This window comes from Callospermophilus lateralis, chromosome 7, assembly GCF_048772815.1.
Source record: "Callospermophilus lateralis isolate mCalLat2 chromosome 7, mCalLat2.hap1, whole genome shotgun sequence".
Lineage (NCBI taxonomy): Eukaryota > Metazoa > Chordata > Mammalia > Rodentia > Sciuridae > Callospermophilus > Callospermophilus lateralis.
Window position 1 is genome coordinate 110,970,118 of NC_135311.1, and position 26,129 is coordinate 110,996,246.

The following is a 26,129-nucleotide window of genomic DNA, read 5'->3' on the forward strand; positions in this document are numbered from 1 at the left end:
GTGGATCCATGTATCCATTTGGTACCCATGACTCTAACCTTAGGCTGCTAAGAACTTCAGTAAAGGCATGACCTTCATCAGTGACCACCTTACCTGCTTCTCTTGAGCCCCAGATTTCATACCCCCAAGGACTATCAGGAATTTTGAATGAATCTGTAAAATGGGTACCTGTGCATTTAGAAGCCTTAGATTTCATCTCTAGTTCTACCCTTGTCTTTTTTTTTTTTTTAAAGAAAGAGTGAGAGAGAGTGAGAAAGAGGGAGAGAGAGAGAGAGAATTTTAATATTTATTTTTTAGTATTTGGCGGACACAACATCTTTGTCTGTATGTGGTGCTGAGGATCGAACCCGGGCCGCACGCATGCCAGGCGAGCGTGCTACCACTTGAGCCACATCCCCAGCCCTCTACCCTTGTCTTGTTGTATGCTTGAACAAATCCTTTTCTTCTCCAATCCTCAGTTTCCTCTTATGTAGGAGACAGCAACCACTGTAACCCACTTTGTTCACAGAGTTAATCTTTTGGTGCTAAGCTGGATTAGGGTTGTTTGATAGAAGTATGTAACTTTCTTATGGAAGTTCAAGTTCTGCTATTAGGCTCTGTGTGTCTCATGAAGATGGCCTGGGCCTCGCTACAGTTATAGTGTCTGTGTCATGGAGTCACAGGGCTAGGACCATTCAACAACCTGAATGCCTGTCAGTAAATCTGCAAACTACATGCATACCTGCAGGTGACAAAAACCCCTGAATGGGATTGATAATCCCAAATCTTCCTGTGCTCCAGTCAGACATGGGGTACATAATGGTACTCAGGATTGCTGCTGAGCCATATTCAGAGATGACTGAGTAGCCAGCATGACAGTCAGTCTGGTTTGTCTTCCACGTAGCCCATCTGGTATAGGTACGCTTCTCAGAGGAATAGGAAGGATCCTACTGAGCTAGACCCCCCCAAGTGGAAATATCTACAATTGTTGTCTTCCCTTAAAATCCCACTGAAGGGAAAGTCCCTTATCGCACCCATAGGGCTAATCAGAGCCAATAGGACTCCTGGTTTGTGTCAACAATCAGTATGTGCTGGGATTGGCTAAAGGAAAATAAGGTCGGGGCTCTCTGCCTCTTGCTGGCAGTCCCTCTGTACTATTTCTGTTTCTGGTGGCCCCCTTCATTCCCAGATCTTAATGTGATTTATCTAAAATAGCCGAGTTCTACATTTAACATGGAAAAAGCAATTAAGCCTATTAATAAATAGACAAATGAACTATATAGACACTTCTCAAAAGAAGAAATATAAGTGGCCGGGTGTGGGGCTGTAGCTCAGAGGCAGAGCACTTGCCTAGAATGTGTGAGGCACTGGGTTTGATCCTTAGCACCACATAAAAATGAAACAAATAAAATAAAGGCATGCTGTCTTTATACAACTACCCCAAAAAAAAAAAAAGAAAGAAAGAAAGATACAAGTGGCCAATAAGTATATGAAAAAAATGTTTAATATTATTAGCAATTAGGAAATATAAATCAAAACTATTCTGAGATTTTATCTTACTCCAGAGTGGCAGCCATCAAGAATACAAACAAGAATACATGCTGGAGAGGATGTGGAGAAAAAGTTCTACATTTAACATGGAAAAAGCAACACTTTTATACTATTGATGGGATTGTAAATTAGTATAGCCTCCATGGAAATCAGTTTGGAGGTTCCTCAAAAAGTCGAGGAATAGAGCCACCATATGACCAAGCTATACCATTCCTGGGTATTTATCCTAAAAATTTAAAGTCATCATACTGTAGCAATATATGCATAGCAGCACAATTCATAATAGCAAAACTGTGGAACCATCTTAGGTGTCCATTAACAGATGAATGGATAAAGAAATATGGTGATATATATATACCAATGGAGTTTTATTCAACCAAAAGAAAAATGAAATTGTCATTTGGAGGAAAATGGGTGCAACTTGAGACCATTATGTTAAACAAAATAAGCCAAACTCAGAAGGCCAAGGGTCATGTGGTTTTGGTTATATGTAGAAGGTAGGGATGATAAAGGAATAGAAAGGTGTTAAGGAGGAACTGAACAGACACTTCACAAAAGAAATCCAAATGGCCAACAAATATATGAAAAAATGTTCAGCATCACTAGCAATTAGAGAAATGCAAATTAAAACTACACTAAGGGGCTGGGGATGTGGCTCAAGCAGTAATGTGCTTGCCTGGCATGCGTGTGGCCCGGGTTCGATCCTCAGCACCATATACAAACAAAGCCCATCTGGTATAGGTGCGCCTATACCAGAAAACTAAAAAAATAAAAAATTCTCTCTCTCTCTTAAAAAATATTATTAAAAAAAAACTACACTAAGATTTCATCTCACTCTAAACAGAATGGCAGTTATCAAGAATATAAGTAACAATAAATGTTGATGAGGATTGGGGAAAAAGGTACCACTCATATATCACTGGTGGGACTGCAAATTGGTGTGACCACTCTGGAAAGCTGTATGGAGAGTCCTTAGAAAACTTGGAATGGATCCACTGTTTGAGCCAATTATCCCACTCCTCAATATATACTCAAAGGTCTTAAAACTAGCATACTATAGTGATGTGGCCACATCAATATTTATAGCAGGTCAATTAACAATAGCTAAGCTATGGAACCAATCTAGGTGCCCTTCAATAGATGAAGAAAATGTGGTACATATAATCAATGGAATATTACTCAGGCATAAAGAAGAATGAAATTATGGCATTTGCCAGTAAATGGATGGAACTAGAGGCTATCATGCTAAGTGAAATAAGCCAATCCCCCAAAACCAAAAGCTGAATGTTCTCTGATATGTGGATACTGACTCACAGTAGGCTAGGGGTTGGGGGGTGGAGTGGAGGTTCACTGGATTGGATGGGGGGAATGGGTGCAAGGGAGGGGGGAATTGGGGGAAGGGAAGGGAGATTGGATTGAGAAAGACAATAGAATGAATTGGACATAACTTTCGTGTGTTCATATATGAATACACCACCAGTGTAATTCCATATCATGTACAACCACAAGAATGGGGGTTATAGTCCATGTATGTATGATGTGTCAAAATACATTCTCTGGCATGTATAAGTACAAAGAAAAAATTTTAAAAATGAAAAAGAAAGGTGTCGGGGGGTAGGTGTCTCATGAAAATCTAAGGGAGATCAGTTGAAGTAAAGGACCAGGGGGAGGTGGGAAGGAAGGAAAAGGGGAAATACTGGGGAATGATATTGGCCAAATTATTCTGTGTACATGTACAAATATGAAACAACAACTGTTATGTACCAATAAAAAGTATGAGAGAAAAATAAAATAACTGAGCTTAGCAAACATTTTTCAAACCAAGGACAAGGAACATAAGAGAAGGTTGGGGGCTGGAGTTGTGGCTCAGAGGTAGGAGCGCTCACCTAGCATGTGCCGGGTTCCAGGTTCAACTACAACTATAAAACCAAATATTAGAGAGAGAGAGAGAGAGAGAGAGAGAGAGAGAGAGAGAGAAAGGTTGAAGGAAAAAAGAAAATTACTTGAGACGTCAGATTACAGTTTGCTTCTTAGGCAACCACATTCTAGCTCTAAGGCTACTTCTTGTCCTTAAAAACCTTACCTAATTTTCTCTTATCCTTGATCCTTGGTCCCATATGGGCACATCCTCTCTGGATATCCCCCTTTATCCTCTTGGCCTCAGCCAGAACTTCTCTTTCAGAAAACTGACTGGTTATAAATTAATATCACTATGCCACCTGGATGTTTGAGAGGACCCTGTTCCTCACAGAAGATATCTTGGATCCTATAAAAGTAAATCTTTATATTGCCTAAAATATGGAAGTCAATTTCCTGTTAGCATCTGTTGTTGAAGTATCTGTAGGATAATGGAGGGAAGGCTAGATTGCTCTTAAAGTTTCTGGATCAAACTTGTCTTATAACTAAATTATCATAGCCAAACCTAAAAAAAAAAAAAAAAAAAAAAAAAGTTTACATTCTTGTCTCTTGCTCACTCTTTAACACTTTGCAAGCTGTCTCTGCCCACCCCCACCTGGCCCACTAACACCTTCTCACCAAGATTTTCTGTGACCTCCTATTACCAAATCAATTGGGGTTTTCTCAGCTCTCTTCCTGCTTGCCCACTCCATGACACTTGACATGAATGACCTGTATTTTAAGCTCAAGAAATAGTAATAATTATTACAGAAAAGGGAAACATACTTCCTCGGTTTAGATTGGCCATAGATGATGTGAAATGGGGTCAAAAGAGAATGTGTGACCTCAGTGTCTGATAACCTGAAAAAGGTCTGGGGCCCTGCTTTCTGGGAATGGGGTGAATTGGTTGAGTCCTGACTCATGACACATTGTTTCCTGAGGAACTCTGAAAGGAGATGAGGGTTTGGGGCCTGGAGAAGGGAATTCTAAAGGAAGCTTTCTGGGCTCTCAGATCTTGAAGGGTTCTGCAAGGGAGAAATAGAAGTCTCTGTAGTTTCTGAAGACATACCTCTGGCTTATGAATAGAGTTATGGGAACAGGGTTTAGTTAAGTGTTTAAGGAAAGATGTTCTAAAATTGAGTTCAAAATTAGAGCTGTCTGCTCTGTGAAGTATGAGTTCTTTGTGTGTGGTGACCGTCTGCTAGAGGTGGTTTCATTTTAGCTCAATAAACTTTATAAGACATTAGCCTGGGCCCTCTGCTCACTCTCATTCTGTGTTCTTCCCAGGTGAGTATAGTAATATCTACTCTTAATTTTCCTTACATTAAATTAATGATTCAATGATCTATATTCCTAGGCCAGATATCTCTGCAGAACTAGTATGTAGCTGCCTCATAGATGACATTCTACTGTCAGATGTCTCCTAGGATCCTCAAATTCAGCAGGCATTGAGTGTTTACCTTGTGTCAGACATATACCTGAAATTTGCATTCCCAAACTTCTGCCTCCTTTTAGTGATATACTAAAATAACTGAGCTTAGCAAGCATTTTTAGTGATATACTAAAAGGAGGCAGAGGTGGGGTAGTAGGGGCAGTCTACCCCAGTTTAAGCAGTAAAGGGGTACTCTATATGCAGAAAACTTAAAGACCATGATAAAATTGACCAAATCCTGGCCTCAAATATGCTTTCTTTGTTACCATCTCCTCTATCTTAGTGTGTAGTGTGAAGCTAGTTGTTTTAGTCTGTTTTGTGTTGCTATAACAGGATTCTTGTGACTGGTTAATTTATTACCCAGAGATTCATTTCTCAATTCTGGAGTCTGGGAAGTCCAAGGTTGAGAGCTCCACATCTGGTGAGGGGTTTCTTCCTGTGTCATCCCATAATAGAAGGCAGAAGGGCAAAAGAGCATGTGTGTGAAAGACAGACAAAGGAAAGGTGCCAAACTAATCCTTTTATCAGAAACCCACTTTTATAACTAGCATTAATCCTAATCACTTTGTAAAGGTCCTACCTCTTAACATGTCGCATTGGAGATTAAGTTTCCAACACATTAGCTTTGAGGGATGTACTCAAACTTACCTCTACCCAAGCCACAAACTTTTGGCTTGGGCTGCCTTATTTTCTTTTTTTGAGCCATGTGTTAGCTTTTTGTTACTATGACAAGAAGCCTGAAATAATAAACTTAAAAAGAGGAAAGATATATTTGGGCTCATTGTTTCAGAGGTTTCAGTCTGTGGTCATCTGGCCCTGTTGCTTTGGATCTGTGGCAAGACAGAACATTGTGGCAGAAGCGTGTGATAGAGGTTTGTTCACCTCACAGAAGCCAGGAAGCAGGGAGAAGAAGGGGCACAAATCCAAATTATCCTTTTACATGGCATCCCCCCAATAACCTAATTTCCTCTGAGTAGGCCCTGCCTCCTAAAAGTTCTGCCACCTCCCAGTAGTGCCACAGGCTGGGTATTTGGCTAACACAAAGTCAGCCTGAGAAAGAGTGTTATTGGATACTAGAATTTGAATTTTGACCTTTAAAGCCAGAATCTGTAGTTGTGGGTTGGCAGCTGTCAGTGATATTGGTAGTTTTTTTCCTGAAGGAATGAATGTGTTTGTGTTAAAAATATATAGGGATATTTGCCCCTAAGTACCTATTCAAGCTCTAAAGAATAGTAAACCCCATATCTCATGTGGTTACCAGGTCCTTATTTAAATCTCCTATGTCTGTTCCTTGATCTCTGTCTCTGCCACTACTGTCTCTGGTATCCTGGCTACCACCTGGCTTTTTTAATCTATTGTTTTTTGTTGCCCCAGGACAATTGTCTGTAAATTAGAACTCCTCAGAGGCTCTTTATTGCCTGTGGCCACTTTTCTTAGAAAGAAAACACTGTATCTTTTCTGGTTTATGTTTCTAGTGACATGAATTTTCTGTGTCCTTCCACATGACTTTATGTTCCAGTTCAAGGCACCTTTTTTACTTTCACTGTCAATTCCTCTGAACAAACTGAGGCATTTACACAGTTAACATTTTCAGAGTTATTTGAATCCTTATTTCTTGATTCTCATCAGGTATCATACATGTTTGGTTAAAATTGATTTGTGTGGATAAAATGGCATCATCAGCTAGAGCGGGAGATGGTAGATTATACTTTAAAAAACCAAAACAAGAACAGACCCTTGGTTTTAATTCTGACCTCCTCTTATTTTTATACCTTTATTTATTTATTTATTTATTTAGTTTTATGTAATGCTGAGGATCAAACCCAGTGCCTCACATGTGCTAGGCAGGCGCTCTATCACTGAGCCATAACCCCAGCCCATGACCTCCTCTTACTCTAATGCATGGTTCTTTCTCTATCTGAAATAAGCCTACAGGTAGAGGTTTAAAAGTAAAGTGAGTCCCTGCCTATCTATCTCTACATCATGTGCTCATTCCCTCTCTTTCCTCCTATCTTGTATCTCTGCCTCTTTGCTATAATTAAACAAGAGACTGGATCATTGGAAAGAACATAGGCTTTAGAGTCTGACAGAGCTGAGTTCAGATCTTGGCATTATCATTTTTTTAGCTGTGGGACCTTGAATAACCCCTCTGAATTTCATTTTTTTCTTTCTCTTTTTACACAACAATAATTTATTTTATTTTTCCAGAAAACCATTTGACAGAATCATATACCTATTTATGGTTAAAAAAAAAAAAAAAAAAAAACAAGAATTGAGGGTGTAGCTTAGTATCAGAGTGTTACCTAATATGGGTGAGGCCCTGGGTTCAAAAGATTACTGTTTCAAAAAAAAAAAAGAAAAAAAAACCTCTCATATTCCTATAAGACAAGAAAAGGAAATGAAAGGAATACAGTTATGTCAGTCTGCTTTTTGTTGCTTGAGTATCATTTTTGTGTGTGTGTGTGTGTGGAAACTGTAAATAACACTTCCTACCTCACAGCAATCCATTGGAGGTTAGATGTGAAAAGTGTAAGCAAGATATTTAGCATACTGTAGGCCATTAGGGAATAGTAGTTGCTAGTATTATTTTGAATAGCTTTTTCAGGCACTCACATTTGGATCTGAGGGTTGATTCTAGAGCCCAGAGTGTATGGTGCTAGAGGTCGGGGTCCTTTCCTTGAGTGGGGTGGGATCCATGGCTAATGGGTTAGCCTTTGGAGTCTATTTGTCCTGTAGACTTTATTGGGACTTCCTAGCTTAAGACTCCATGCCTGGGGCATGTGTGTGTCCAACTTGATCTCTCTTCCCTTTCTTGTAGGCTTCCAGGCCAGTGCCAGTACTTGGGTTTGCCAGTGGCGGATTACTTCAAGCAGTGGATTAATCTGAAAAAGGTACTATCTGAGCCCTACCCAAGGTCTTCCTCGGGTTCTCCTATGCCTCAGAGCTCCCCTCCCATTTCTTTTGTCTTTTTCTTTTTGTTCTCTTTTCTTTTTTCCCAACATTTCTTCTTCCTCTTCCCTAGCTAATGTGTACTGAAATGTTATAGTTATTTTTGGGAGTGGGAATCTGCTGAGGACTAGGTAAAATATACTGCTCTAGTTGGTTTTATGCAGATATGCATAGAGGTCCCAGATAAAGGAATTTTCCAGGGTTCTCAGTCAGAGCCAAATCTCTGGGCTGAGCCACATTATTAGTAAGAGATGGGGTGCTAGCTGAGTCTCTGGGAAAGTATTCTTTGGTAATCTCAAGAGTGTAGCCTTCTGAGCCTCTTGATTGGCCTTGGTATCTCCCTCTGGTTGGGAGGAGAGTCCATACAAGCTGGTTTTGATCCCACCTAGCCTTAGCAGCGCCTCATTCATGTGTATAGGAGGGAGGAGACTGGCACTAATGCAGCCTTGAGGACCTCGAGAGTTGGTACTAAAGCTCTGGACTGGTAAGGATCCTGTGTAGCTAAGACAATGCCTGTGGTAGAGAATTAATCATCCAGAAAACTGTACTTTCTCTGTGTTTGTTGTGTTTTCTAGGTAAGCATTAGGAAGGATATATAAGTTTAGACTCCCCACATCTCTGTCTAGAGGAATCCTTATTACAGAAGGCCCAATCCACTAGGAGACTAACCCCCATAAATCATTCTGATATAGGACAAGAGCCTTAGAGCACTCTCAGGAACCTCATGCTTCTGGTCAGTTTAGCAACTCCCAGGAAGCCAAAAGAAGGAAGAACACACTAGGGATCAGGGTGGTAGCTCAGAAAAAAGAAGCCTTTGCAGGGGTGCAGGGTGCTCAGGCTAGGTATTGGGAAGATTTGGATCTTAAACAGGGCAATATGGATACAAGGAGGAAATAATACTTCTAGGCAGCGAGAGCATCATGCTTTTGGTGTGTATGGCTAGAGCTAAGCAAACATGTGGGAGAACAGTAGAAGAGAAAGTTTGTGGCAATTGCTACCACAAAGCATGGAACCAAGTCCAAGGGATGTGGAACAAATACTTACAGATGTCCTTTGCACTCTGACTTCTTTGTACTTTTATCCCTATCCACTTCTCCTGCTGATCTCCCCTGCAGCTGAGCCAATGCCATCTACTACTTCTCATCTTTGAGGAGACTAGGCTCTGTCCTACCTTTGGGACCTGGCCTCTGGCCTTCCCTCTGCCTGAAATCATCTCCCCCGGTTATTTTCATTGTACACATTCCCTCTCCCTGAAAATCCACCTAGGTATCATTTCTGCTGAGCCTCTCTTGCCCTGAGGCTCTTTGGCACTTGGGATTAGTTAACTCAGTTGAAACTGAGTCCATGTATTTTCCTCCCAGACATATACACCTGGAGTACAGAGACTGAGTCTCTTCTGTGTCCCCAGTGGTTAGACCAGGGCTGGGTATAGAATATGTTCTCAGTGAATAATTGCTGGCTGACTGGATCATCTTTGAGAACTAACTCCACAGAGGCTTCCCAGGCAGGGCTTGGTGCGCTAAGCATGCCCGTGTGGCTGGGCATACACTCCTAAAAGACAGCATGCTAGCTGTCAGAGCTCATCTGAGGCTGCTCTCTAGCCTCAGCAAATGCAATGTGAAGACCCGTCCAGGCGCAGCAGGCGCTGACCATGAACAATTACTCTGTGAAGTTCACTTGACTTTTTGGTGTGTGGACAGCTCCACGCCTCTAGGTTCCTTGGCAGAAAGGCAGGAAAGCAGCTGACCCATGTGGTAACATTGCCACTCAGGGCCACCTTGGTGCTGTTGGGCCCAAAGGGTGGGGGAGGAAGTCCTGAGCCTCATCAGCTTGGTTCTCCTCCAACTGTCAAGATAGAGGGAGGAAATGAGCACGAGGGGAAACTTAGGACTCTATTTTCAGTTGGCCTTGTGATTTCCTCTTGTGAGGTAAACCAAGCAGATCTGGGAAAAACCAAGGATCTAACCCCTAGTGCCTTCTAGTCACATCATTCCAAATGTACCCTTAAGTGAGCCACTGGGACTGAACTCACCATCCCCATTTCCTGAAGCCCCTAATCTAAGAAAAGTAAAGTGTCATCTCTCAGCCATCCTATCTTCTCCAGAAATGGTATGGGCTGGGTCAGGAAAGAGCAGCTTTTCAACAGCCAGGTTTCTACATCTCCCGTCTCCATCTACTTCCCCTGTAGCAGAGTAGAGCAAGCCAGTGCTTGCTGACATTTGGAATGTCATTGAATGATCTTAGACTTTTATTGAGCTGTCAGCTTAGAGAAGACTTGGGGCCCTGCTCCCAGCTCCCTCCAGGAGAGCAAAGCTGTCACTGAAGGGCCAGAAAAAATACACATGCGCACCCGTGCATACACACACACACACACACACACACACACACACGCGCGCGCGCGCGCCTAAGGACACACAGGTTCTTGTGTAAATAAATACATCCAAGTAAGTATACTCGAAATTATACATATCCTTATGTGCATGCCCATGTATTTACATATCCACATAAATAGTCACCTGCAGAAATATGTGGAAATATGAACAGTTATGAATGTTTCTATGTGTTCATAAAGACCAAAGACATGTGCATTTATATAAATGTATACATTTTCATCAAGAAATAAATCTTGAGGGCCTTCTGTGTGCCAGGTACTATGCTAGGCTCTGGGAATGTAACAGAAAAAATGGATGTTGACCAAACAATTTCAGCTGAATTGAGAATGCTGAACAGTTCAGAGTTGTGGATCATATAATAAGGGACATGACTTAGTTGGGTGGAATCAAAGAATAGTTTTCTGAGAAAGGTTGTCTAAACTGAAGAGTGAAGGAGGAATGACTAAGCTCAGAGAACAGCATGCAGTAAGGCCCTTAGATGAAGAGAAACCTGGCAGCTTCATAGAAACCAGGAGGATGCAGAACTTTTGTCTCTTGTTTACTGTTTTATTTCCATTACTTCGAATGGTTCATGGCCCATAGACAATTTAATCATTATATGTTGAGTGAATGACTACCTAAAGCATAGTGAATGTGGGAAGAAGAGACTGGTATGATGAAACTGAAGAGGAAAAGAGGACAATATTTTGATTTTGATCTTTATCTTTAGGGTAAGGGGAAGCTTTAAAGGGTATTAAGAGGCATTATCTGGCTGGGTACAATGGCATATGCCTGGAATCCCAACTGGGGAGGCTGAAGCAGGAGGATCACAAGTTTGAAGCCAGCCTCAGCAACTTCATGAGGCTCTAAGAAACTTAGGGAGACACTGTCTCAAAAGAAAAAATTAAAAAGCCTAGAGATGTGGCTCAGTGGTTAAGTGCCTCTGGGTTCAATCCTTGGTACCAAAAAAGTGTGGGGGGCATCTGATTTGTGTTTTTAAAAAGTCTCTCTAAGTGCAGTGTAGAGAAAGCCAAGAGCAGATACGAAAACCCAGTTACTTTTTCCTTTTCTTTCTTTCTTCTTTTTTTTTTGTACTGAAGATTGAACCCAGAGGTGCTTCACCACTGAGCTACATCCCTAACTCTTTATTTTGTGACTGGGTCTCGCTAAGTTGCTTAGGGTCTCACTAAATTGCTGAGGCTGGCTTTGAATTTGTAGTACTTTTGCCTCAGCCTCTGGAGTCACTGGTATTAAACTAGTTACTTTTTCTTAATGGGGCAGTAGTTGGCCTTTTTGAGTGGCACTACTGAACTTGTGACATTCTAGGTTCTTGTTCATTGAACCAATAGTGACCCTCTAATAATCACTAGGCAACTAGAACTGCCTCCTTCTGCCATCCACACATATATTTCCAGGACCTGGACAGGGGTGGGAGTGAAGAAGTACTGTCCCTGATTGAGTATCGCAGAATTAGACCATTGCTGTTAAGTCTGGGTAGAAGACTTAACTTAGATTAAACTGATGGCAGTGGTGAGGTAGAGAAATGGACTGATTCCAGAATGTTAATATTCATTCTATAAAGCAACATATAGGCTCCTAAAAATTTGCATGCTATGAAAAGTCATACAATAAACATTCAGTTAGGAGTATGACACTCAAAACTTCATCAGTGATACATTAAAAAAAAAGATTGAGTCTAATAAAAATAACATAGTTTTACACATTAAATGGTTAATATATAAATTAAAGGTATAAACATAAACATATACATATATTTATACATAAATATATTTATGTATAAATATAGATTAATGGTAATATATAAATATATCACCATTAAATGGTAATATATAAATACTGCAATAAATATCGCACTTTACCTTGAAAGGGACCCAAAGTTTGCTTTTATGTATAGAAGGATCACAGCTTTATGTGGGGCACTATGGCACATGCCTGTAATCCTAGCAACTGGGATGACTGAGGCAGGATGATCACAAGTTCAAGGCCAGTCTTGGCAACTTGGTGAGACTCTGTCTCAAAAAAAAAAAGGACTGGGGGGATTGGGTATATAGCTCAGTGTTGGAGCACCTCAACCTGTTTAATCCTGAGTACTACCAAAAATGGGTTCACAGCTTTGAGTTACTGAAGTGGTAGAAAAAGATTGTCTGAAATCTGATGGAAAGTTGTAACCAGACAGGTGTGGCTGTAACATATGTGATCTCTGTGGCTGGTAGATGTTTCAGGTGTGGGCAGGTGTGCATTTTGTATACTCTAACATAGCCCTGTTCAGTTGGAGGTAGTTTCCTGTGTTTATCTAGAGTACAGAAGATACATAAACAAATGCAAAGTTTGCAATATGCTAAATAATTCTCTAATACATCAATTACATTGGAACAAATTTGCTCTTTCAAAACAGATGTTATAGTAGCACTGACTCTATAACAAACAGAAAATGGTGATTGATTATAAGGGCTGGGGATGAAGGATGAGACCATGATATTCCCGGGGTTTATGATTTGAGCAACTAGGTGACTTGGAATGAATTTACTTAAGATAGTGGAAGGAGAAGCTTTAGGATTGGAAGAGAAGATGAATTCAGTGTGGAACATGTTAAGTTTACATACCTTTGGGACAGTCTTGTGAAGCTAGTGAGAGGGCAGTTGAATGTTTAGGTATAGGGAATTAATGGTGTACAAATGAATGAAAGGATGGAAGCAAATGAGACTGCCAAAGACAAGTATATAGGATGAGAAAAAAAAGAAAGCCTAGGACCGAACATGGAGAAACACCCACATCTGATAGAGAAGGAAGGGTTTGAAATAGAAAAGGAGCGGTCACTGATAGTAGTAATAATAGTTCATATTAATTGCATATTGTGTATTAGACCTACTGTTTTAATACATTTTCTGCTTCTTTAACAAGATACCACAGATTGGATAAATTGACTCTTTTTTTCCCTCCCCTCCCCTTCCCTTCCCTTCTCTCTCTCCCTCCCACTCTCTCTCTCCTTCCTGTTTTCTTTCTCCATTTTCTCTTTCTTTTTGCACTGCTGAGAATTGAATCCAGGGCCTTGTATATGCTAGGCAAGCACTCTACCACTGAACTACATCTTCAGCCCTTTTTAAATTTTTATTTTGAAATAGGGTATGGTTAAGTTGCTGAGGCTAGCCTCAAACTTGTGATCCTGCTGCCTCAGCCTCCTTAATAGCTGGGATTATAGGTATGCATCAGTACACCTAACTTCTCATAATTATATTGATTACAGGTTGAAATAATGTCTGGTATATTAATTGAATAAAATATATCATTAAAATAACATCATCTGTTTCATTTTTCTTTTTAATGTGGCCACTGCAAAATTTCAAATCTCATATGTATCTTACCTTATATTTGTACTGGACAGCACTGTGCTAGGTAGGCGCTGTGCTCAGTATTTGTACATTATCCAATCCTCACAATGACCCTGTGCAGTGGTTGCTATTATTTTCCACATGTTAAGATTGAGAAACCAAGGCATATAGGATGATGAGGAAACTTGCTCAGTGTTTTCACACTAGTATGTGGCAGGACTAGACCTAAATTGAGTTTTGCCTGATTCTGCAAAGTGAAGAAACAGAAAAGAGAGTAACAGGATGGCAGAAGAGGAGAGACTGTGAGACTATGGTGTCCTAAAAACCCAGGAAAGAAAACATTTTCAGAAGAAGAATGGTCAGTTCGGAAATGGCCACAGTCATGAGGACCTCAACAGCCTTAGTGAAAGCTTTTTGTGTGCATAACAAGGTCAGGAGCCAAATGGGAGTAAATTGGGAAGAATATGAGAAAATGAGATGGAGAAATTTTAATTTTTTCAGAAATGTTACTCTGAAAGGGAGAGAAAAGGCAGGAGCTGAAGTAGGGCCAAGTATGGAGTTAAGACTTTGTTTTGTTTTGTGCTGGTTCTGAAATCGAATCCAGGAGCTTTCTACCTTTGAGCTACATCCCCAGCCCTTTTTATTTTTATTTTGAGATAGGGTCTCGCTAAATTGCCCAGACTGACCTTGAACTTATGACCCTCCTATCTCAGCCTTCCAAGTAACTGGCATTACAGGCATGTACTGCCATGCCTGGCTGCGTTTTTTTTTTTTTTTTTTTTTTTTTTCTTTTTCTGTTCTTTAGATAGAAAACATATGTGTTTGTTTGTTTAAAAAAAAAAAAAAACTGGGGCTGGGGATGTGGCTCAAGCGGTAGCGTGCTTGCCTGGCATGTGTGCGGCCCGGGTTCGATCCTCAGCACCACATACAAACAAAGAGGTTGTGTCCGCCGATAACTAAAAAATAAATATTAAAATTCTCTCTTTCTCTCTCCCTTTCTCACTCTCTCTTAAAAAAAAAAAAAAAAAAACTATTGGAGAAGTAAAGTGTGAAGATACAGGAGTGAGAGGGAATCAGTAAATGAGGCCTCTGAGGAGATGGAAGGAGAAGATGTATTCTTAATTTTTATTTTTGTTTTGGTAATAGGGATTGAACCCCAGGGTACTTTACCAATGAGCTACATACACCCCCAGTCCTTTTTATTTTTATTTTGAGATAGGGTCTTGTAATTGCTGAGGTTGGCCTCAAACTTGAGATTCTCCTGCCTCAGCCTCCTGAATAGCCAGGATTACAGGCATGTACCAGCATGCCCAGGAGAAGCTACATTCTTTTTTTGTTGCTGTTTTATTTTTGGTACCAGGGATTGAACCCAGTCACGTTTAACCACTGAGCTACATTCCCAACCCTTTTTAATTTTTGTTTTGAGGCAGCGTCTCACTAAGTTACTTAGGGCCTTACTAAATTGCCAAGGCTGGCTTTGAATTTTGATTCTCTTGCCCAGCCTCCTCAGCAGCTAGGATTACAGGTATGCACCACCACACCTGGCAGAACCTACATTCTTGAAATCCACTCTCTTCAAGAGGGAAAAACACTCTTCCATTGTGGCAGGAAGAAAGAAGATGGCTGCAGATGGATGTAGACAGGCTTATAGATTTGGTGATGGCAAGTTGAAATAGTTCCCATCTGATGGCTTTTATTTTTCTCTATGAAACAGAAGGTGAGTCATTTGCTGATAACTATCAGGGGAAAGCTGGGAGTGTTTGCAGGAAGTAAAAGAGAATTACTGTAGCTTTAGTCAAGAATAGATTTGTGAGCTAACTTGAAAAGCACAGGCAATGTTGAGGATCCAGTTAAATTGATGACATTAATTCATAGTGGAGCCACTCTGCTCAGTTGTATGACTTCTTTGGCAGAGCTCAGCTGACTGGTTGTGGGCATGGAGAAAGATATTTAGATTCATCCGGGATGAAGATTCTCTTCCGGGAATTGTGATGAAAGGAAGAGGGAGTTGAAGGTGTTGTCAAGATGACAGTTGAAAAAATGGACTGTGGGATCTAAACTGAATTTGAGGGGAAGAGAAGATAACAGGGGTCTGTTAGATAGGGAAAAAGTACATAGGCCTCAATAAGATGAGGAATAGGTATGTTGGGTCGAGTTGAGCAGGCAAGATGGAAGGATTAGAGATTATGGTTAAAGAATAGGGTTACTGAGTTAGTGATTTATTTCATATTGGCAGGTTCCAAGGTACAGCCATGGAAGTGGATAGATAAGGTTGCGTGGAGAAGAATATTGTCTTAAATGAGGAATCAAGAAACAGAAAGGTGGAATGAGGCCTCCATAAGAATGTGAGCATGTGGATAACACATGCACACATAAGATGATGTTCTACCTACCACATATGCATGGATGGATACATACATATAAATGTATGTAAAGATGCATGCCTACACATGTACAATTCATGTATCTTTAGACCCTGCCATGCAATTATGTGTATATATACTCACAAATTCTCAGTATTCCCCTCTGATCCCTCAGCCTGATTGAGTGGGCTTTTGGGGAAGCAAGCTGCCTTAGGAGGATTCTGAGTCAGTCCTAGCAGATAGGGCTCAGCCAGTCATGCCCAGCAATTGTAGTGATAGGGGCTGCTTAGAATTTAACAGGCCCAAATGTACCAGGATATAAAGTTTGCTGTATCACTTTTTCTTTGCCATTTGTACTCTATGCCCTTCTCTTCTCTGAAAGGGGTGAGATTGGGACCAGATGTAAGAGAGTAAGGAGGAGGCCTTTTGGGTTCCTCCAAGAAACATTCTATCTCCTGCCCTCCCCTGGGAGGGAACAGCAGGAAAAACTGCTAAAGGGAGCACTGGTGTCTACAATTGAATATGACTTTTCCTGACCTTGGAGCATTCAGAGTCCCAATCAGCACAGTAATAAATTAAGGGCTTATGGAGGAATAAATTCTCAGCCTTAATGAAGTTCTTTGCTGGGGGCCATAGGCAGGTCAGCAGGTCGGGATGATGCAGATTGGTAGTTTCAGTGAGTGGGCTGAGCAAGCTGGGAAGCTAGCTGTCAAGCATGAGAAGATCCAAAACTCTGCTAGTGAGATCACTTTTTTTGGATCTGTGAGGATAAAGCTGGTCAAGTGATAAGCAGCCAGATAGAAACTATGGTGACTACATGGTGCCAGCAACAGAGCCCTTCTTCTAGGGCTATTCAGAAGTAATTTGGAGAAAACAAGAACACAACAAAAAAGAAAGTCAAAAGAGGCATGAATATTTAGAAGTGCTAAAGGATATTTTGGAGGGGGATAGTTTGCATTGGGGGCAGATACTTCTGGGCTACTTAGTGGTCAGAACCAGGCAGGGCTGGGATCCAGATTTTTGGCATCATCCAAAGAATAGCATTATTCATGGGCAGTTGTGGGCTGGAATTGTAATGAGAGCCAGCTAGATCAGGGCCTCTAGCTGTGTTTGAGAAGAAAGACAAGCACATAGTGCAGGACACAGAGCACTAAGTATATGTGAAGGAGAGGTGGGGGCACAGGCACAGGCATTGTATAAGGAGCTGGTGAGTGGAGAGCAGCCCAGGGTGCTTGCTGCTGAGTTTGATGCTGAAACCCTGGGTAGGACCATTCTTGGGAGCTGGAGGCTGCTGAATTGTACGCAGAAACCTGGAACTCATGCCTCAAGACTCAGATGCTGAGTTCTTCCTCTTTCATCCCACCCTCTGCAACATCTGCCTTTGGGGGTAAGCTCTTGAGGTGTAGTCCAAAGGTGAAGGAGGGGACAGTGCCGTGTTTGGAGTCGGAGCTGCTGGAGCTAGAAGGAATGTCTCCTTTCTTCTTGTTTCCCTGCCCCCATGGTGTAGTGCCCAGCCTGGGCTTTTTCCTTTAAATATGTCTTACAGCTGTCTGAACTCTGAAATTTCTTTCACTTCTTCCCTCGCCTTGTTAACATGTGTTGCCTTTGGGGTAATCAGGGAAAAAATATTATGTCCTTTTACAATTACCGGGTTTTGGAATATTAAAATGTCTCGCTGCATCGGCACTGTTATTTTGATTGGTATTCTAACCTTTGACTAGCCCATAAAGCGCGCCGCTCCTGAAGCCAATATTGCAGGACTGAAATTTAATTCCGAAATGATTCCAGATAATAGGGAGACAGATAATATATGCATGAAGGATATTATGTTTGGACTAACTGCAGCAGGGCCAGGGCTGGGGAGCTGAATAATAGCCCAGAGTGAGTTATAATCTGTGGGACAGAAATGCCTTACTGTCAGGGCCAGGAGAAGAACTCTTAAATCAAAGGCACAGAAAAGGGTGCGATTACAGGGTGCTTGTTTTGACAGGAAGAGCACTGGAGCCAAGAGGGTAGATATTCAAAGACTATGCCCCTTTCTTGCTCTTGAGCAAGATACCAAGGTCCTAGATGATCTAGCTCATTGCAGCATCCCTGTCACTGTATCTTCTGTCCCCTCATAACATTTCAGCTGTGTTGAACTTCTTTCTGCTTTTCAAATAAACACAACAATTTCACCTTCCTTTTCTTATGCTGTTTCCTTTGCTCACATTGCATTTACCCTTTTGGTGTGAAGGAAGTGTGTTGAGGAAGCTCCTGTTCATCCTTCAAAACCCTTTTGTGTGAAGCCTTCTGTAATGTTTCCCCACCTCTGGCAGGAAGTGTCAGCTTCCTTTATATGGTTTCAGAACTTTGTACTGAGCATGTCACATGCTCGTATGTTTGTGTTTCCTGCTAGACTGTGAGCTCCTTGAGGTCTGTGTACCACTCATCTCTGTGTTTCCAGCGCCTCCTGGACCTGGCATACACTAGGCATCAACAAGCACTAATTGAATCCATGCTGAATCTAGGGCTAGACTAATGAGCTCCAGAGCCCAGGTGCCCATTTCTTTGCCACATTTCCCAGACAAATGGACTTAGAGAAGTTAAATAACTTGCCCAAAAGCACATAACCAGGAAGAAGTGAAGCTAGAAACCAAATTTGAGTGTTCTCTTGTCCCTAGACCGTGTATCTTAGGTGGGCAGGGAAGGCATTGGAGGTGAGGAGTGGGAAAGACAGAAATGCACCTCCCAGGCTCCTTCCTTCCATAGTGCAGGACTTGAATCCTCTTTGATAAAGATTGCATTGGTCCTTAGCATTCATGGGATTCAAGTCCTGGAAGGGCTTGTGCCTCCTGTTGCAGTCTTTGACTTCTGGACAATTTTTTCTCACAAAAGAGACTTCTCTGTAGTGAGTTTCTAGCCAAGGATCAGGAAAATACCTTGGAAAAGGTGCCTTTTGGAGAGCTCTTAGGTAGGAGAGAGAGCACAAGGAGCTTTTAGTAATGTCAGAAAATTTCACAGACAGCCCTTTCCCCCTTCAGGATTAGTGGGAATATAGTGATGGAGGAGTACACAATGAAAACAAAACTGAAGTGACTCTGATTAGTTTTTAAATGGATTTGTGTTTCATTAATTACTGTCTTCTCCCTGGAAAGTAGTGTGCCTGTATGTAAGACTTGTCCTTCATTTAGTGTTTGGGTGGTGCATGATAAATACTGGACCACGGGGATATGGCTCACAGGCCATAGACCACTGGGGCAAGAAAGAGAGCTTTGGAGCCAGATGAATCAGGCTCAGACTCTAGGGTTACTACCAAACAGCTGTGTGAACTGGAGCAAATCTCTCTGTGAACCTATAGCTGACGACTAATATCTAACACACAAACAGGCCTTGAAGTCCAGGAAGCCTGATTTAGAAACTTGGCTTTACATTACTAATTGTAGGGTTTTTAGGAGAGTCACTTAACTTCTTTGAGCCATGGTATCCTCCACTGTAAAACAAGAAAAATAATTCCCATCTCCTAGAGTTCCCACCTCAGAATTCAGTAATAGAACTGTGCCCCTGCCTTTCTCTTGTCCTGGTGTTGACTGCCAGAGATGAAATACCAGGCCTCAAGGAGAAGGGAGGTCAAGGATCCAAGAGCTCAAGGCAAGCACATAGGACTCTGCAGACAGGAGTTCCTCCAGCAGAGTACATGTGAGCATCATGGACAATGAACTTAATGCTGTCCTTGGACTGTCTCACCTTGGTGCACACTAAAGAACAGAGTTGATGGTCTCATGCCCTTTTACATGCTGTCAGCATCCCTGGCTATCCAGCGGAGTACAGTTACAATCACCTAGATCAGTTCCTGGCTCTGTCACCTACGTATTATGACCTTAGGCAAGATACTTACCTTTTCTGAACCCTGCTTTCTTCATTTGGAAAGTGGAGATAATAAATACTGCTCTAAATGCTTTCTGTTGATTAACTCTTAATCCTCAAACTGTAAGCACTATCATTAGCTATCGTCCAGATGAGGAAACTGAAGCACAAAGAGTTGATGTACCATCCACAAAACCCAGCAATCAATAGTGAGTGATGAAGTAAGTATTGGAATCTAGGCAGTAGACTTTGGAATCTGTGCTCTTAACTGCTTCACCTTATTGCCTCCAGAGCAGAGGAAGGTGGAGTCATTTTTAATTGAGGTGTATTAAAGAAAGTCAAGAAAAGATTCAGTGAAGAGATACTTGCATTGCATTCTGAAAGATGAGTAAGCTTTCAGGAGATAAGGTGGAAGGGACATGTAGGCAGAGTCAGTCTTGTGAAAAGGGCTGTAGCTTCCAGACTTTTTGTTGATGGGCCTTTATTTTATTCATATACTTATATGCAGTGTTGAGAATTGAACCCAGTGCCTCATACATACTAGGCAAGCACTTTACCACTGAGCCACAGTGCCAGCCCAGCTTCCAGGCATTTTAAACTATTGATGTGGACCATCGACTACTATCTCACTACCAGAAGAAAACAGAATGAGAGCAAGTGAAGAGAGAAGGAACCATTGCCTAGTGTCTGGAGTGGAGCCAGCCTAAGCTTCCTCCCAAGAGGGGTGCTATAACTCTAGAAAACTGACATGTGTGTATCCATGCAAGGGGAGACAGAATCTAGGGATCACTGATGGCAGCCAGGGGAGTGGCCACCCCACCTTCTAGGCTATTAGCTATGGACAGCCCAAGACTGCTAGGCAGAAGACCTCTGTGTCTTTATGGCAGAATACGGGAATTGCAGTGGGAGGAATCCTTAGAGCATGTTTGTAAAGCTCTTAGAAGAGTAGCTAGTACTCTCCCAGCTAGGGAGCTAGCCTGTCGTGGTCTGCATCCCTGGTGGATACAACCATGGAAGAGAAGAGCAGGTAAGGGAATCAGCTCAGGGCGATAGGGATCATTTCTTCTTCCAAGGTTTCCTGCAGCCACTGCAGGTGGCTCTCACCCTGGATTTCTTGCAGTGCCCTCTGTGGCAGGGCTTTACAACTAGGCCTGCCTTGGGCCTGTCTGCTCAATCTGCATCCTCTTAGGTGAGACCGCCTCTTAATTCTGCTCCTACTTTGAGCCTCCTCTCTTCCTTGAAGTATATTCTGGGCTTGCTCTGGAGCGCATAAGAGTGGGGAGCTCTCCTGGGTCTATTTGGGGCCTAGATTTAAACCTAAGCATTCTGACCATAGATCCTGTACTCTTGTCTTGGGGCCAATTACTAGGACTCAGCATATCCCAGAGTCCATACCTTATGCTTATTTGTGTGTGGCCTGGTCTGTTCCTGCGCCAGGACCATAAGACAATTGCATCTTCTCTGAATCAACAAAGCTGGGGTGGGAGGCAGAAGGGACCTCAGTAGCTACTGGAGGCAGCTTCTAGAGGAACAGCTGAGGACAGGGGAAAAGGTGGAGTATGGCAGAAGGGGAGAGGCAGAAGCATCAATGTTCTGTTAATTCTTGGAGAGCCAAGATTGTGTTAATTACTTTGCCTTTTCCCCAGGGTTTTGTTTTTGGTTTTCCTTCCCTTCCCTCCCCTCCCCTCCCCTCCCCTCCCCTCCCCTCCCTCCCTCCCTCCCTCCTTCCTTCCTTCCTTCCTTCCTTCCTTCCTTCCTTCCTCCGACTAGGGATTGAACTCAGGGGCTGTCAACCACTGAGCCACGTCCCCAGCACTGTTTTGTATTTCATTTAGAGACATGGTCTCACTGAGTTACTTAGCTCCTTGCCATTGCTGAGGCTGGTTTTGAACTCAAGATCCTCCTGTCTCAGCCTCCCAAGCTGTTGGGATTACAAGTTTGTGCCACCATGCCCAGTGGTTTTCCTTCTTTTGATTTTTGTCATGGCTACTGTAAATTTTGGAAACTAGAGGAATTACAGAAAAGGAGGGGACAGGATGTGGAGACTTCCTTGAAGGCCAGAAGCACAGCCCTGCCTCCTTGTTTCTCACACTATCCTGCAAGCCACCCTGTAAAAACAGGCTTGAGCGTGTTTACCAGTAGCAATGATAATAGAGCAGTGGTGCTTTAAGCCCCAGTTGGAGCCAGCTGCAGTGCTGGATGCTTTACACCTTCCTCATGCTACTCAGCCAGGAAAGGGCTTATCCCTATTTTTTGAGAGCTGAAAAAGAAACTCAGAGGTTAAGAAGCCTGCCCAAGCTGCATGACCAAGAGAATATAAATCCACATTCTTTTCTTTCACAATTTCCCTTCTGTCCCTTGGCCTATATCAGATTCTATTTGAAGGCAACTCCTCTGGTCTGATTTCATTTGAGCTGGAGGCAAACACACCACAGCCTTTGCAAGTTGTGTGGTCAGAGAAAGTGAAAGTCAGTGACTAGAAAAGGATAGGGATTGGCCTCATATTCCAGGTCTATAGAGAGTAACATTTGCTTAATGGGAAGTAATGTGTGAGCAAGAAAGTATTCCCATGTATGCCTGCATGTGTTTAAAATATCTGCCCCTATGTGCATCTGGTGTGGGCATGTGCCCACACTATACAATATAGGAGAAGTTGAGGGTATGGGATTTATAGCCTGACTCTAGGAACTGGAGATGGTGGGGATGAGGCCCTTGTCTCTAGAGGGAAACATGTGCACACAAAGAATCCTGGACCAAACTTACAGTTAGAAAATAAAGAAAAGGGCTCTATTTTGGGTCCATTGCCCTTTCTGGGAACCTCAGTTTCCTTATCCAGGGAGTAAAGGAGTTGAATGAAGCAATTTCTTCTTGCGACTTATCTTCTTTTGTCCTTAGGTGATTATTAATCATATCTTAGTTTTCCCCTTTTTGCTTCCAGCTAAAAATGAAACTGATGCAAGGAAGGTAAGAGAAGTCCCTCTGTTTACTGTTGCCTACTTTGATCTCTATCCTTTGGAACTACTCCACTATCTCATTGAGAAATGTTGAAGGTCCAGAGGAGGCAGGGCATCAGGTCAGGAGAGCTGGGGACACAGGTGCCATGGAGGAGTTTGGATAGCTGGCATCTTGTCACCTTGAGGTGACTTGGACTGATGTCAGAATCCATTAGGCTTTGGGCTTCACCCTGAGACTATGGGGTGAGAAGAAGCTTTTTGTCTCCCTACTGCTTTGGGGAATGGATGAAAAGGGGCTCTTACTACCCTACAGACAGGGAGTGGCCCAGGCCCTTCCTCTGACTTTTGATCCCCTCTGTTGGTTATCTTGGTAGATGCTGAGGAGCAGCTAGGTAGAGATTAGGAAAAGTACCTGACTGTTTGTTCACATTAAAATGGGACTGTGCTGACACAACTTATGGCCCTTCTGTGAGCTGACCAGGCCTGCCATCAGCTATCTTGGGGAAAAAGTGGTTTGAACTTTTGTGCTATAATTTTCCCTGGCTAACTCCTCAGAGTTGATCTGGATGATTTCTAGAGATGGAACCTTTTGCTTTCTCAGTCTTAAAGTGAGACTTTGCCAGGTTTTGCCTCTTCCATCCCATTAGTTAGCCTTCAGCTCCCTATAATTTCTCAATTTGACTCGCTGGGCAATGTATCGTGAGGATTTTTCTTTTTCTCTCTCAGTTGGACTTACATCAGCCTAGACCTAAGCCTCAGGTAGCAAGTGGCCTATGCTCTGCCTGGGCTAGGACAGCTATGTTTGCATCCAGCTGCTAGCCACTCCCTGAAGCCCTTTGTGTTAGGGCATCTGGGCTTAGTGAATCAGACCTGGTTACCACCTGTGCAGAGCTCCTGGTCTGTTGGGAATGGTCAACAGATGAATGTGGGAAGATGCAATAGAAGTAGTAAAATACATTGATGGGAATATACATATAGAATAGGCATACATCATCTCCATTTTTAAAAACTAATTTATTTTGAATTCAGCTCTCTACTGGGTCAAAATTTATGAGACAGCAGGTCCATGTAAGCCTGAATACATGCTCATGTGCCCTTGGTAAGCTGAGAGCTTCCCTAATGAGACATTCCCTGCTAGTGCCTGCTGTGACTTCTTCAGAGGCCTTTAAAGTAGGGCCCTGATGAGACCCTAGGTTGCCCTACTTGGAAAGAGGAGAGGCCCTTATGGGAAGAAGAAGTCCCACTGGCTATTCAGGAAGGGCCAGTGTGGGTATGAACAGGTTTTCTTATGAGTATATGCAGGCAGGACCCTTAGTGTTCATATGGCAGCTGTCAGTTGTCTGTCCCTAACACCATGACCAGGTCTTATGGTGTTAGGCCTGGGCTTGGCACCTACTTGGTTGCAAGCAGGCAGGCAGGCTGCAGGCAGATCCCAGGACAGGCCTGAGGCCTCCCCAGTGGTGTGTTTGCTGTGCCTAATTACCCGGCAGTTGTTTAACTATGCAAGCTGCATGCCTGCCTTTATTGCGCTGTGATTGCCGAGCTGCCTATGGGGAGTGTCATAAAAAGATATAAAATGCCCATTATCTGTCTGACGCCCTCCTCCTGGACTGTGGGTGTTTGTGTTTTATTTTATTTTTATGGCTTGAGGGAAGCTCTGCAAGAAGAAAAGGGAGGGAAGAGAAGAGGGAGGAGGAAGCCCTATAGGAATTGGGGGCTGGGAGACTGAGGAGCACCTTCATGCTATGGTCAGAAGGGCTCTCCTAACCAGAGGGGACATATGGAAAATGGCAGCTCTCCAGGGTCAAAACAGAGTGCTCAGGAATTAAGTTGCAGATCTTCCCCTCCCATCCACCTGAAAGCCTTGCAGCTTATGTTTTTACCTTACCTACACTAGCTTCCTCCCTGTGTATAGGCCCACTGCCTGGCATGTAGGACATTTTGCAAAGGGTTTTTCCCTACCCAGCCTTATGACTTGCATTGCCTACTGGCTTCTTAGAGGACCATGGCTTGCCTTGGGTCAAATACTTTGGGCACTGCTGCCTGCTCCTGTTGCTCTATTGAAAGCTTCCATCCCTACAGCTTCAGCTTCCCTTCTCTTGCCTGCCACAGTAGTGTATTTAGGCCAGTCTATCCAAAAATTCACTGGGTCTTAAGGAAATTTCCTAGACTAGAAGAAAGGAATTACTACAGATTGAGCACCAGCCTTGTGCCTAGTAGAACCTGTGTGAAACCAGATATCAGAGATCAGACAGGGCCTCTACCCTTGAAGAGCTCGCACTATGCAACTAGAATGCCAAAGTTCATGGAAGATGGTCAATAAATGTTTGTCAAGTAGGATTGAATTCAACATAGTCATTCATTCATTCAATTGAGCACCTTCTGGGTCAAGCACTCTGCCAAGCTCTGAGGATAAAATAGTGAGCAAAATAGGCAAAATTCTAGTCCCCACTGGTTATTAGAGTTAATTGAGAAAAGGATTTAAGGATTTAAACTCTTTCTGTTATGACTTGAAAAACCATGCTTTTTCAATATCTTGTTTTCTAAGCTTGAACCATCAAACCCCAGACTATCCTGTACTGACCTTCTCTACTTAAGAAATCTTGATGGCTACCAAAGTATAAATTCTCTAGCCTGACCTTTGAGATCCCCAAAGTCCTTTTCCAATTATGCCATGATGGTCCATATGATATGCTTCCAAGCCTTATTTACATTCATTTTGTTTGTCTGGCAGATCCCTGGCTGCATTCCTGCCTAGTGAACTCCTACTTACCCTATAGGCCAATGAAATTTACTCCCTTTTTTTTTTTTTTTTTTAAAGAGAGAGAGAGAATTTTTTAATATTTATTTTTTAGTTATTGGCGTACACAACATCTTTGTTTGTATGTGGTGCTGAGGATTGAACCCGGGCCGCACGCATGCCAGGCGAGCGCGCTACCGCTTGAGCCACACCCCCAGCCCTTTACTCCCTTTTTGAGCACCTATCTTGAATGCCTTCCCAGTGCAAAGCACTATGCCTGACTTTCATTTTTCATGAGCCTGCTGAGGGCTCCTTGTACTTCTTTAATCATAGTGTACATTTTTTAAAAGTAGTTTTACTGAGATATAATCCATATATCATGTAATTTACCCATTTAAGGTATACGTTTTTTAGTATATTCACAGGGTTATAGAGCCATAATTACCATCTTGGTTTAGAATATTTTTCTCCCCTTAAAAGAAAGTCCCTTAGCTGTTGCTTCCTATTTCTTCCCTAAACACCCCAGCTCTAAGCAACCACTAGTCAACTTTCCATCTCTACAGATTTACGGGAATTTATTATATGTGACCTTTTATGACTAACTTCTTTCACTTAGCATAATATTCAGGGGTCATCCATGTTGTACAATGTATTAATCCGTACTTCATTTCTTTTTATTGTTAAGTAGTATTCTACT

At 42.4% G+C, this 26,129-nt stretch overlaps 1 protein-coding gene across 9 annotated transcripts in view; it reads left to right on the forward strand.

Moving 5' to 3' along the window:
• The window catches only part of Eri3 (ERI1 exoribonuclease family member 3), a 132,735-nt gene that overhangs the window by 64,022 nt on the left and 42,584 nt on the right, over nucleotides 1-26,129 (forward strand). For all 9 annotated transcript variants that reach the window (XM_076860583.2, XM_076860586.2, XM_076860578.2 and 6 more), the window contains one exon: nucleotides 7,677-7,749. In XM_076860583.2, coding sequence (XP_076716698.1) covers nucleotides 7,677-7,749 — 73 coding nt within the window. The remainder of the gene's footprint in view (nucleotides 1-7,676; nucleotides 7,750-26,129) is intronic.